Source organism: Drosophila rhopaloa, unplaced genomic scaffold (genome assembly GCF_018152115.1).
Source record: "Drosophila rhopaloa isolate 14029-0021.01 unplaced genomic scaffold, ASM1815211v1 contig_163, whole genome shotgun sequence".
Taxonomy (NCBI): Eukaryota; Metazoa; Arthropoda; class Insecta; order Diptera; family Drosophilidae; genus Drosophila; species Drosophila rhopaloa.
Genome location: NW_025335043.1, coordinates 14,807,868 through 14,820,011, shown reverse-complemented (window position 1 = coordinate 14,820,011; position 12,144 = coordinate 14,807,868). Strand labels below are relative to the sequence as shown.

Genomic DNA, 12,144 nt, shown 5'->3' with positions numbered 1-12,144 from the left:
TTTATTTTGGCCGAATTTGGCCAAAAATTCAAGTGTTAACCCTTATAAAAAATGTGAAAATCGGTCAAAAAAAATTTTTTACCAAATCCACCTGGAATCGATTGTGTAGGTTGTCAGCTGCACAAAACAGTCATTCTTTTGGCTTTACGGCCCATTTTGGCAAAATTACAACAAAAAACGCTGAAAAAATGTGTCTTAAATATATGTTTTTGATGGCCAAAATCCAGAAAAAAACAGCTCGATTTTTCAGTTTTTTAATAAAAACTCTTGGAAATAAAGGTCATATGTTGGAATGTCATACCTCGTTGAAATCGTTACAAAATTTCCAATCGATTGGTATTCTCAGCTCCAAAATTTTTTTTTGGCCCAATTTTGGCAAAAAATCAAGTGGTAAATGTTACCAAATCAACCTGAAATTAATTGTATAGGTTCCCAGCTGGACAAAATAGTCATTCTTTTGCCTGTGCGTCTTATTTTGGCAAAGTTACAACAAAACAAGAAAGGAAAGCTAACTTCGGGCGGAGCCGAAGTTGATATACCCTTGCAGAATATTCTGTAAATTATATTCTCCAAAATTATTTATTAATGCATTCTTAATACTCATAAAAAATCCCAACTTCCTAACTTTAAAAACACCAAAGTTATGTCATTTCCAATCGTTCAGTTATATTGCAGCTATAGGATATAGTCGGCCGATCCTTATGAAATTTGGCAGGTCGGATTGATTGGCCAAAAATAAAACCCATAGATAATCCCAACTTCCTAACTTTACAAACACCAAAGTTATGGCATTTCCGATCAATCAGTTATATGGCAGCTATAGGATATAGTCGTCCGATCCTTATGAAATTTGGTAAGTCAGACTGATTAGCCAAAACTAAAACCCATAGAACTTCCTAACTTGCTAACTTGAAAAACACCAAAGTTATGGCATTTCCGATCGTTCAGTTATATGGCAGCTATATGATATAGTAGCCCAATCCGGCTCGTTCCGACTTATATACTACCTGCAATAGAAAGACAACTTTTGGGAAAGTTTCAAGCAGATAGCTTTAAAACTGAGGGACTAGTTTGCGTAGAAACGGACGGACGGACAGACGGACAGACGGACGGACAGACGGACATGGCTTGATCGACTCTCCTGGTGATGCTGATCAAGAATATATATACTTTATAGGGTCGGAAATGTCTCCTTCACTGCGTTGCAAACTTTTGACTGAAATTATAATACCCTCTGCAAGGGTATAAAAATGTGTTTTTAAATTTATGTTTTTAATGGCCAATATCCGGAAAAAAACATCTCTTTTTTCGGATTTTTGATCAAAACCCTTGGAAATAATGGTCGGACCTTGGAATGTTGTACATCGTGGGATTCGGTAAAAAATTTCCAATCCATTGGTGTTCTCAGCTAAGAAATTTTATTTTGGGCCAGTTGTCCCAAAAAATCATAGTGTTACCCCTTATAAAAAATGCGAAATTCGGTGAACATTTTTTTTTCCAAATCAACCAAGAATCAAAATTTAGGTTCTCAGCTGCACAAAACAATCATTATTTTTACTGTGCGGATAAAAAAAGTGAGTTTTTATTAAGTTTAGATATACTTTTACGAACAAATTTAATAATTAAGATTTCTTTGTTTAGAATATGTTATGGCTCTGACTGTTAAATACAAACCATATTGATAAAGCCATAGGTGGAGTTTTATTCTACATATTTATGTTTCAATTTACTTATCAATTCAACTTATAATTTTTCCCAGTGCAAACACATTTAATTCTATTTCTGTATTATTCTGCAATATTAATATAGAAATAACAGTTATTTGGCTGTTGAAAAATACTTCTTTATTGCCACAGTGTTATTTTATTCAACTTTGAGCCTTATTTCTGGTTGACATTCTGCAGCAGCAGGAAGTACTGTCCACTTGTCTTGACCATCTGCGAATCAATCAAGTGGAATGCTTAGGGAGGAGGAGGTGGAGGAGGAGGAGGAGGGGGTCTGCAGGACCCTCTACTCACCGCCATCAGCGTGGGCAGCGACATTTGCATGAACCAGGACACGTCCAACCTGAAGCCCCGGTTCGTGCGCATCAGCATCATGCGGATGAGCTGGCGGAACTCCCGGGACTCCCCGTACCATCGCACCTCGTAGAAGGCCTTGCCAATCTGCTCGCTCTGCGGTGGGAGTTGGAGATTAGTCACGCAATTAGACATCAATCAGTGCGGGGATTCCCCCGTTTTGTCACCCACGGCCGTCGTAAATCGCTGGCCATTGTAGCAGTACACGGCCACCTGGTAGCCGCCTGCAATCAGGTACATGGTCATCCGGATCATGGTGATGCTGCTGTTGCTGCCCTGTGGAGAGTGGACAGTGGAGAGTACATTCCTCTAGAGGATTTCCCCGATTCAGGGTCTTACAAATCCCACGCTCATCTGGAACAAAGCCAGTCCAAATCCGAAAAGGCTGAGCAGGAACTGCGAGAAGGTTATGTGCCGGAAACAGTCGTTGATCTCACCTGCGAAGCTTTAAAACGGGTTAAAAGGGAAGGTAAGGGGTCAAAAAATACTAACTTTGCCACCCGTTGGTACTGAAAGATACAGCATCTCAGATATTCCACCCTGCGTTCTGGAGGAACCAGCTCGGATGTGCTCATTTCAATCATTTGATTGAGTGATTTCATTAGCCCCACGCTATGAAGGCATAAGACAATGAAAACTCCATCAAAGCTGATGGCACCTAAAGGAGATAAAATAGTAAATAGTCGACAATAAAGAATAAGATACATTGACTCACTCATGCCGCAGATATATAAAGAGCAGGTTTCCAGATACATTTGTATAAAGTAGTAGGGGAATGCTAACCCCTTGTCTTCCCAGGCTGGATAAAGTGATGGCAGAGCTGAAGATGTTTTAGGTAATTTAAAATCTTTCTTAAAAAATAATCAACATTTCTTAACAACTAAGCTTAAAGAATAAATTCTTGTGAAGGAAAACGATACTTTAGGATTTTCTTTCATTTTGAGGTTGGCTATCCCTTACACTTACGTAATACAATTTCGTAGGATCCTTGGGGACGTGTAAAGTAGCGATAGAGATTGCTGGCAACGGAGCTGATAAAGTAGTTTGAGGTAATGCAAATGCAACAATACAAGTAGACGAGAAGTTGCCGCCGAGTGTTTGCCCAGTAGCGATCCATCGTGGACTCCACCTGCTGACGAAGTATCTTAACCACAGCGAGATCTATGGAAATGGAATACTGAGAAGGTTAATTCCATTGCAACGAACCCACCTGACATCCTCTCGAAAAGCTCGCACTTTTGCAGCAACTCATGACAACGGGCCCTTCGCAATAGATCGTAAATCTGGCGATGGGCAAATAGAAAATACCACATCTTCGCTATCGAAGAAAGGAACTGAAAGGCGGTGCTAACTGTCTGAAAAATAAGCATTAAAAACACATCAAATAATATATATTTTTCTGTATTTTTAAGTAAACGCTGAATTTTGCTATACATAATAATAAAGAATATTAACAGATCTAGACTATAAATATGATAAAAATGTTTAAATTGAAAATAAAATCGATTGCTGGCACTCCCTGTCTTACCTTTACCTTTTCTATAAAACATTTAATTTCCTTAATATATATATTAAATATGTGAGCTTATTTTCGTGAGGTTAAATAGATTTTAGTGACCTACCTCGACAATGCGGGGAATGTCCTGAATATACCTGACCAACATCTGCCAGTGGCCGTAGAGCGAAGCCAGGCTACTCAGGCTGAGGACAATAGTCCAGCTGATAATGTGATATAGTAGATCTTTATATCACTACCCTCTCCAACATTAATACTCACATTCTGAGCACCTGCCCGCAGCGTGAGGGATCCATCAGATTGAAGCCCACTGTGTAGGAGAGTCGGATCATCTCCCTGATGCTGCGATAATTCCGCTTTTTGACTTCCGCCGCCTTTTCCGGTGAGTACATGTCGCCTAATCGTAGACTAATTGTGTTAATCGGGCATTTATAGGGACTATCGGGGGGGCGTGGCTTTCGAGGCTGCCACTAATTAGACAGTTCAGCGGCAGAGGCAAGAAACCACGCCCCATTACGTGGGACAAGTTTCACTAAATAATTGAAATACTTTCCTGGGGCAGGAGAAATGAAGACAAAGGGGTGAGTGATTCTCACATGTCCTGTGGTTAATTAGGCCGTCCAATAATTAGATCCACACGAAGTTCAGCAGTTATTAAATCCTGTAAAAGCTTAAATGACATTTAGCTTTGATTTACTCCCGTAAAGGAAAGTTTTCCACAAAAGCTTTGCTGGAAAAGTAAAAAATCTTTTCGGCTTTTTACCGCTAGAGGTTGTGAAACAGACTATGTAATAAAACATGAATATGTAAGATACTTGGTGATGTTAGAATAGATAAATAATAGATACAAATTCTTTTATTTTAAGGTTTTCGTACCTGTTTGGTATCCAATCAATTCTTCACAGCAGTTTCAGCTATCGTATTCTAATCCCCAGAAAGTCATGATAAGCAAATCGCCCAACATTTGCTAATATCTCCAAGTATAGTTGAAAAAATTGCGATAAAATGTTTGAGATAAGAACATTTATTTTTACAGACAATTCTTGCGAATCGGATTAAGAACCCCTAGATAAGCACTTATGCCAATAGAATTTTTGGTACAATCGTGATAACACCAAATAACCCTTAATCAGTTATGTGCCTATTTATTGGTCTCATTCGCTGTCAATATTTCTCAGTTCGAATCTTACCGTGTAGTTAGAAAGACCTTAACAAGAAAATGGGTGTCCAAAGTATTTTGAATTTAAATGACGACTGTCTTTACCATATATTAAAGTATCTAAGCATCAAGGACCTCGTAAATCTTGCGGAATCCTTCACGAGGTTTCGAGAGATTCTGATGGACAGGCCGCCTGCGCCTTATCCAGTATTCCATGGAAACGATACCAATGGCAATAAGCCAGTGTTATATTACTCGACGTTGGCCGTTAAACTGATGAGAATCGTGGGAAATAATGTAAGAACACTGGGTGTGACACAAGGACATGCTTGTGATAGAGAGGATCTTGGCTACGTCGTCCGCGACTTTCGAATTCTCACAAAAGCAAAAAACAAAATCGATCTGCGGCATTGCCTGGGGAAAATTCCCAGACTTGAGGATTTCCTGCGATTTTCTTCTTCTAGTAAGAACTAATGGGTCGTTAATACAAAGAAAACTTTACAAAGATACCATTATGTTTCAGCTCGTGACTATTTAAGTGTAAACATTCCTTCTTGTATTTGTTACCTTGAGGACTTTTTCCAACTAATTCCTGACTTGAAGGAACTACGACTTTTTGGATTCGCCAAGTGTTCCAATTGTGTTGGAACTATTCTGAAATGCTTTCCCCATTTGGATGAACTCTGGATCCGGGGCACCTGCCTCAAACTTCGATCTGATTACGAATTGATATCACAGATCGGCTCTTTAACTAAACTCTCGCTGAATGTTGGTGGACCCAATTGTTTAGCCTCTTTGGCCAATTTAACTGAACTTCGATCTTTATATGTGGAGAGTATCTTCAGCTACATATCCCCAGAAGAGATTATAGAAATCATACAGAACTGTAAGAAGCTGGAGTTTCTATACTGTTACTATATAAATCATGGACAACAACCTCATGATTCCATTGCAAATCTCTTCAGAAGGATTAAAGCGATCAGAGATCCTAGTCAACAGAATCCTCTTCAATTGCATACATATTTGGACCCACCTCTTTCTGAAGAAAATGTAAGATAATGCTTTAAATAATATAAATATTTCTTAATATAATTTAATTTTAATCAAACAGAAAATGCTCATCGATAAGGCCTACTTCGAATACCGCTGCCAGCCCTAGGATATATAGATATACATCGAATTCTAATATAAATCTTAATACCTTTAAGACTTTAATACCATAATTTTTAGATTTCACGTCAATAAATACTTTTTATGTATCTCCATTATTATCTTACCTTTTTTAGCCTCATAAATAAAGATCCACGCTTAAATGTTACTCAATGATTTATATATTTTCATGACTTTTCGCTCATATAGATTTAAATACGCTTTAATAAATTTGTATGCTTGCCAACGATTTCCGGTATTCAATTTAGCTGATTTACAATCGTCGTCGTCGTCAGACTACATTAAAATGTATGTATCGTTAGGTAAATAATTTAAATATTAATAACATCTTGCGTTTGCACGTGTTGCACTTAAGTCGTGTATTTGCTCTGCTCGTCATTTACTTAATATATCTCGTTAGTTTTATTTCAAGTTCAATTCGTTTGCTGCTGGCATAAATGAGTTTCGAAAAATAATAGAACTGAAACTGCTTTTCAAGGGGCTTGTATATGAAATAAGTATTTACAAAAGTTACAATTAAGAATATGGAGTGGCGGAATGTGGCCGGTGCTCACCAAAAAACCGTGTAGATAATCCTAAATGAATTGCTTACAAAATTTTTGGATGCCTCAAGCATTTGTTAATACGTACACATATTCTAAAAATGTTTAACTATATTACTTCGAGTTCTTGGCTTTAACATTAGTTATCGAATAGTGTTTTTTGCTGTCGTTTTTTGATTGGTTTAGTTCTGTTTTTGTGTTAATGCTTGTGTTCTTATCAATTCGAAAAGCGGACGATGAGACATTTTATTATCGTCTCGTAATAAAATTTGTGTATCTTTCTTTACAGTGTGTGTGGGTGTGTGTGTGGATGTGTGTATCTGTGAGAGGTGTTGGGTGTGTGTGTGAGTGAGTGAGTTCGTATTCCCTTTACTGATATGTTTCTAAGAGGCTAACTCGCATCCTGGCTCATCGCAGAGGCAACTAAACAGGACAAACCCAAGCCAGTTGTTGGACAGATCGATCGGGATAACCCATGGAGGATATGGAAACCTGCCAAGTTGGTATACTAATACACCAAAACCAAAACACTCTCGCACGCATACACAGAATGGAATGTGGGGACTAACAACTCGGGTTGCAATAATTGACTAAACACGCTCTTCATTCTCGAAGATATTCAATTTTATTGCTTACGTATTCGGAGAACGGAGGACTAGGGAACTAAACATCGATTGCCTAGGGTAGAACTAACTAACTCAACTAACTAACATACGTAACACATACACGCTCCATAACTAACTAACAATGTATATGGGTGGGATCAATACCATCGCGAGAACTTCAGTAGATGTGCCACAGAAATCTAAGGAAATATTTGAAATCTCCAGAGATTTGATTAGCCCCTCTCACAAGACACTCTCGAATGGCATTTTCCCATACCCCATAATAAATAACAACATCTACATCCAAGCAATATTGCATTTACCCAATCTCCTGTGGCAAATCAGATTATATCGGGGGATTTGAAGCCAAGCCAAGCTCTATCGATAAGCCCTAAGCCCTACACACACGCACATATACTTATAGATATAGAAACGAACTGGTTGCCCAACGATTTTCAACTACGTTTTTTTGACATTATGAATTTGAACGATACGCGAACGAACGATTTACATACAGATATATGCAATGCGGATCTAATTTACTGGGGCTGTCGTACATATGTATGTCCCCTCCTCGCCTATAACTTCCTCAAGCCTCCGATCTGCGGGGTTTAGCGCGTGGTTTTTGAAAAATAGTTCGAGCTATATATCGTTTAGTTTGTATATATATATAGTGTGTAAATATGCGAGTTGCAATTGCGATGCGTGTATACTCTATAATATTGTATATACTTATAAGTTGCATTCAAAATATGAATATTTCCGTTTCATTTGTTGCTATTTAGGCTTTTCTGGTGATTTCGTCTATATACTTTTTCTGTTTAGCTGTGTCCTGAAGGCGGTAAATAAGGTATTGCTCTGTACACGAGTGGATTGGGCTCTGCTATTTACACTGTAGCATTTCGTTTAGTATTATAAGATTATAATTTCTTATGTAGCTGTAGCTGTTTGCTGTTTGTACGACTTGCGCGGCTCCGTTCGGGTTGCACTTCCTTTTTTTTCGTTTTGTAAAAATACGCAGATCGAATTCCGGGGATCTGCCAGGGACCATCTCCATTCACCATCTCTAGACTAGGATACTGTTCATTGCTTTTGTATAATTCACATTCCATGTTTGCTAACTTTGCTATCACTTTGAGTTTTCCCTTTTGTATGTTGTGTGTGTGGGTGTGTTGTGTGTGTGGGTGTGTTGTGTATGTGTGGGTTTCCCTTGGAATAAGTTTTGTTTTTTACATTTTTCTGGGGGTGTTGGTTTGTGTGTGGGTCCCTAATTGCTACGTGCCCTCGTTCCCCGCCCTCTTCGCCTCCTCGGCGTCGGCTCCTTGGAGCAGGGCCCTCTGCTCGTCGTTGGCCTCCGCCTCCCCCTCCTCGTCGCGATCCTCCTGGCCAGGAGCCACTGGCACTTGGCTGGGGACTTGTCCGGCAGTGGGTTGATCCTCTCCAGCTCGACTGCTCACGGGCGATGTGAAGGTCGTCTCCGAGTCTGTGAGGCAAGAGGGGAGGTGATTATTGTCATGGCTTTATAGGTATATCATCACAACCGATTACACAGGATAGGTGAACGATACATAACCCATTTTATGCGAGGAGGTACACTAATTGTATCTTAAATGATTTTTCTAAGCTTTGTTTCTTGAAATATTTATCATTTATAATTAAAAATGCATTATATATTTATGGTTAGGCCAACTCACTTTTTAGAAGTAATAAGATACAACCGTTTTAATATTGAAAATCATATATGAAACGTAATTTGAAAGAACTTGTTTTGTTTTATATGCGTTTATCATATAGGAGAAACGATTTATATGTTTGTTTTTTTAAATTATGAATATAAATGTTTTGGAAATGAGTGTGGAAAAGACTAATAGACCCTAAAATATTAGATCTCCAGATGTTTGAAGCAAATACTAGGGTATTAACTTTGACTACTTGTGGCTTTGCTTTCTATTTTAAGCAAGGAGTCACTAAGCATCGAACTAATAAAAATACCTTAAATATTTCGTCTCTACATAAAATGGGTAAGTCATTATCGAAGTGCTAAACAGAAAGCGGCATGTGGGTGATTCTGTGTAAGGTGAATGAGTGATGGGTGGGTGATCTCAACTTCTAAAGCTGCAAACATCGATCTGAAGCTCGGATGATAGGATCCCAGCTGGGTGCTAAGCGAACTCTGGACTTTCGAACGGGGGTGAGTGGGGTGCCGAGGGTAAGCACTATAGATCGGATCGGTAATACTAACAGATCGCCCGCCTGGCGGTGGCCTTTCTCCGTGGGGTGTCAGTGTGTCAGTGTCTGTATCTGAGGGTTCATGGGGTCATGCGGATGTGGATGCGATGGCGATGTAGTAGGGTGGAGTTCGGGGTTCAGAAGGCGGCATCGAACACGGTGACTGACGGCCAGCCAGCAAGCGGGGGGAAACGGGAGAGATAAAAGAACGGTTGTAGATGATTTCTGGTTTCGTCATGGCCGAAAGAAACCCCAGGACGCACTTACAGGATGAGACAGAGATAGAGGGAGAGAGAGAGAAGCAAGGAGTAGGAGCGAGCTGGCAGTGATGGAAAGTATACCCAATTTTTATATATTTTTGGTTCTGGATAAAATATATTCGATTACTTAACTATTCCCACAAGTCCTAATTGATAATTCCGCCCTCATATGTATGTTTTAGTCATAATGCACCTATCTAATGACCTAAACTATAATGTAGATCTCTAACAAAAAATAAAAATTTACTACTGAAAAGCATCACTAACTCCCACATTTGTATTTCCATATAAGGAAAGGTATTGCTTTTGGCAAAGTAAAACAAATGATAGGACTAAAAATTAAAGAAAATAATCTTAGATTAAAAACGAATATAGGGCTTAAGATATACTAGCTATTAATTAGCATGATATGATAAGTTCTTCTATTTTTTTAAAGGATTAATCCCTACTAAACATACTTATTATGTTTGAAATTTGTTTTAGGAATAATCGCTAAACCTAGTTCTGAAGTTAGTAGCCATCACTGCCAGCTGGTGCCGAGCTTGGCCACCACCTACCCAGACTGCTGTCCCTGGTTTGCTGACCATCCGCGGATGCCGCCGATGCGGATGCGGATGTGGAAGGGGGAGCGCGCGAGAGGAGCGGCTTCACCTGGCGCAACGCCTGCTCCTCGGGATAACGGGGCGTCTGGAACTTCGTGGGCTTCGATTGCAAGGTCGCTGGTCCTGAGCGCTGGTGCATTAGGGTGCGGTGCCTGAGGGGTGGTGGGGATATAGACTTAGCTAAAACTGAATGAGGTAATTTATTCGGTGAGTAATCGCTGCCGGATTCGCCCTGTAAAATCCATAGTTAATACACGATACTGGAATATGTTTAAGAAGGCTAGCGAACCATTACGGTGCCGTTGTCGGAGACACCGGAGCCGGACATGTTGTCCGCCAGGAGTCGCTCGCTCTCCGGATCGGACAGGACGCGCGAGATATCAGACTTGTTTTTCAGGATCGACTTGGAGCGCCGGTGATGCTCCAGGTTGGGCGAGGCGTCAATCGAGTCTATCGAAGAGGAATGCTTGCTCTCGAACTTGGCTATAAATCAAAGGGGATTTAGTAAGGGGTTGATTAGGTTTTTTTTTTTTTTTTTTTTATAAAATAAAAAATGGTAAATTTATTGCAAAACTTAACAGGTAAGTAAACCCTTTTGATTAAGATTTAATATTCCTTGTCGAATAATTTTTTTATATATTTTTTATAAGACTCTTAACTTTGAATCCATGTACTGACCTTTGGCGCCCACATTCTGTATGCCAAACAAATGCTGGTTGATCAGTTTGGTGGCAGTGGCTAGGCTCTTGCCCGGCATGAAGACCGAGCGCTTCTTCTTGGGTCCCTGGCCGCCGAATCCGCTGGCCGCCGGGCTGCCGGATCCGTCCGGTGCCCGCGCCCCCGTCTCGTCGTCCAGCTTGGTGTCCTCAAATCGGGCGCGTGGCCGGATGCCCGCGAGGACTCCGCCTCCGGTGACACCACCTCCACTTGGTCGAATGGCGGTGAAGCTCTGCTGGAACCGCGTCTTCCGATGCTTTGGCACTGAGTTCTCGTTCAAGCTGACCCTGCTGCCCAGCTCCTGGACATCGAAGCTCTGGTAGACATCGTCCAGGGGACTCAGGCCGCCGGATGCTCCGCCGCCGGAGGCCAAGTTCCTCAGGGCCGTGTCGCCCGAGGCGCTCTTCTTCACCTGGGCACGTAGTCCACCGCCCGACGACTGGGTACTTGGCAGGCCCACAATGAAGCCCGTGGAGCTGCTGATCCCCTGATGCTGCTCCCTTTCCAGGGGATTTATGTACAGGTTATCCATGTCGATGTCCAAAGCACAGGCCTCGTCATTGAAGTCCGCCGTGAGGTCTCCTTGGGAGAGGAACGGATGCGTCTGACAGCTGGCATAGGTGTCCGAACTATCCACACTGGCCAGATCCGCATTGTTGTTGTTGCTCCCATTGTAGTTACCCCCAAACAGCAGCGATCCATTTGCCCCACCCACAGTGGTGGTGTTGAAGTTGTTGTTGTAGTTGTGGTTGAAGTTGGACGAACTGCAGATGGTTGCCCCATACCGCAGGGACACATCCAGGGGCAGGGCGATGGTGGTGGAGGTGGTGGTGCCGTACGAGGAGGATGTGGACGAAGATTGCGAGATGGCGGGCAAGAGGACGGCGGCGCAGGACGAGGGGGGCAGTGGGGGTGGCGGGGGCAGGGCCAGGAGCGGACCATGGTGGGGCAGCGGGGGCGGGGGGCAGCGGCAGCGGCGACAGCAGACCAAAGGCTCCCGCCTGACGACTCGCCGCCGCCAGTCGCATCTCCAGACAGATCGGCTTGTGGAAATCGGAGGTGGGCAGCGAGATCACGCCCTCCGCATCCGTGAACTCCTTGAAGTCCTGCAACGAGTCGGGGTTTCGGGTTCGGGATATAAGTTTCAGATACAGTCGGTTAGGGTTACAACATAAGGCCAATGATAGTGCCGATATGGTAGGGGTATATATTTAATAAATGTTCACAATAAGATTTTTGTCCTTAATAAAATACAATGTTATTTAT

The 12,144-nt window shown here is 41.6% G+C and overlaps 3 protein-coding genes across 3 annotated transcripts in view; 1 reads left to right on the top strand and 2 right to left on the bottom strand.

Annotated features, from left to right (window-relative positions):
• Positions 1-1,880: 1,880 nt before the first annotated feature.
• On the bottom strand, positions 1,881-3,986 carry LOC108037235 (odorant receptor 63a). Its single transcript, XM_017113762.2, has 10 exons — positions 3,856-3,986; positions 3,701-3,797; positions 3,289-3,433; positions 3,045-3,239; positions 2,794-2,898; positions 2,571-2,736; positions 2,418-2,523; positions 2,250-2,354; positions 2,019-2,174; positions 1,881-1,937 (listed from the first exon to the last, which is right to left on the bottom strand). The coding sequence occupies exons 1-10, from the start codon at positions 3,984-3,986 to the stop codon at positions 1,881-1,883; spliced, it is 1,263 nt and encodes a 420-aa protein (XP_016969251.2).
• A 798-nt stretch (positions 3,987-4,784) lies between these two features.
• LOC108037240 lies at positions 4,785-6,071 on the top strand. The gene is made up of 3 exons (XM_017113767.2): positions 4,785-5,216; positions 5,277-5,803; positions 5,865-6,071. The coding sequence occupies exons 1-3, from the start codon at positions 4,814-4,816 to the stop codon at positions 5,910-5,912; spliced, it is 978 nt and encodes a 325-aa protein (XP_016969256.2). The 5' UTR covers positions 4,785-4,813; the 3' UTR covers positions 5,913-6,071.
• Positions 6,062-12,144, bottom strand: part of LOC108037236 (potassium voltage-gated channel protein Shab) — a 61,366-nt gene continuing 55,283 nt past the window's right edge. Inside the window, 5 exon segments of the mRNA XM_044457875.1 lie at positions 6,062-8,553; positions 10,117-10,393; positions 10,451-10,644; positions 10,840-11,845; positions 11,847-11,984. Of these exon segments, the coding sequence (XP_044313810.1) occupies positions 8,345-8,553; positions 10,117-10,393; positions 10,451-10,644; positions 10,840-11,845; positions 11,847-11,984 (1,824 nt within the window). The 3' untranslated portion in view covers positions 6,062-8,344.

Coding starts and splice junctions, on each gene's coding strand:
- LOC108037235 (XM_017113762.2), bottom strand. CDS start 3,986: ATGTACTCACCGGAAAAGGCGGCGGAAGTCAAAAAGCGGAATTATCGC. Junction 3,798..3,855: donor TGCGGGCAGGTGCTCAGAAT/GTGAGTATTAAT, acceptor TCACATTATCAG/CTGGACTATTGTCCTCAGCC. Junction 2,175..2,249: donor GCCAGCGATTTACGACGGCC/GTGGGTGACAAA, acceptor CTCCCACCGCAG/AGCGAGCAGATTGGCAAGGC.
- LOC108037240 (XM_017113767.2), top strand. CDS start 4,814: ATGGGTGTCCAAAGTATTTTGAATTTAAATGACGACTGTCTTTACCAT. Junction 5,217..5,276: donor CCTGCGATTTTCTTCTTCTA/GTAAGAACTAAT, acceptor ATTATGTTTCAG/CTCGTGACTATTTAAGTGTA. Junction 5,804..5,864: donor CACCTCTTTCTGAAGAAAAT/GTAAGATAATGC, acceptor TTAATCAAACAG/AAAATGCTCATCGATAAGGC.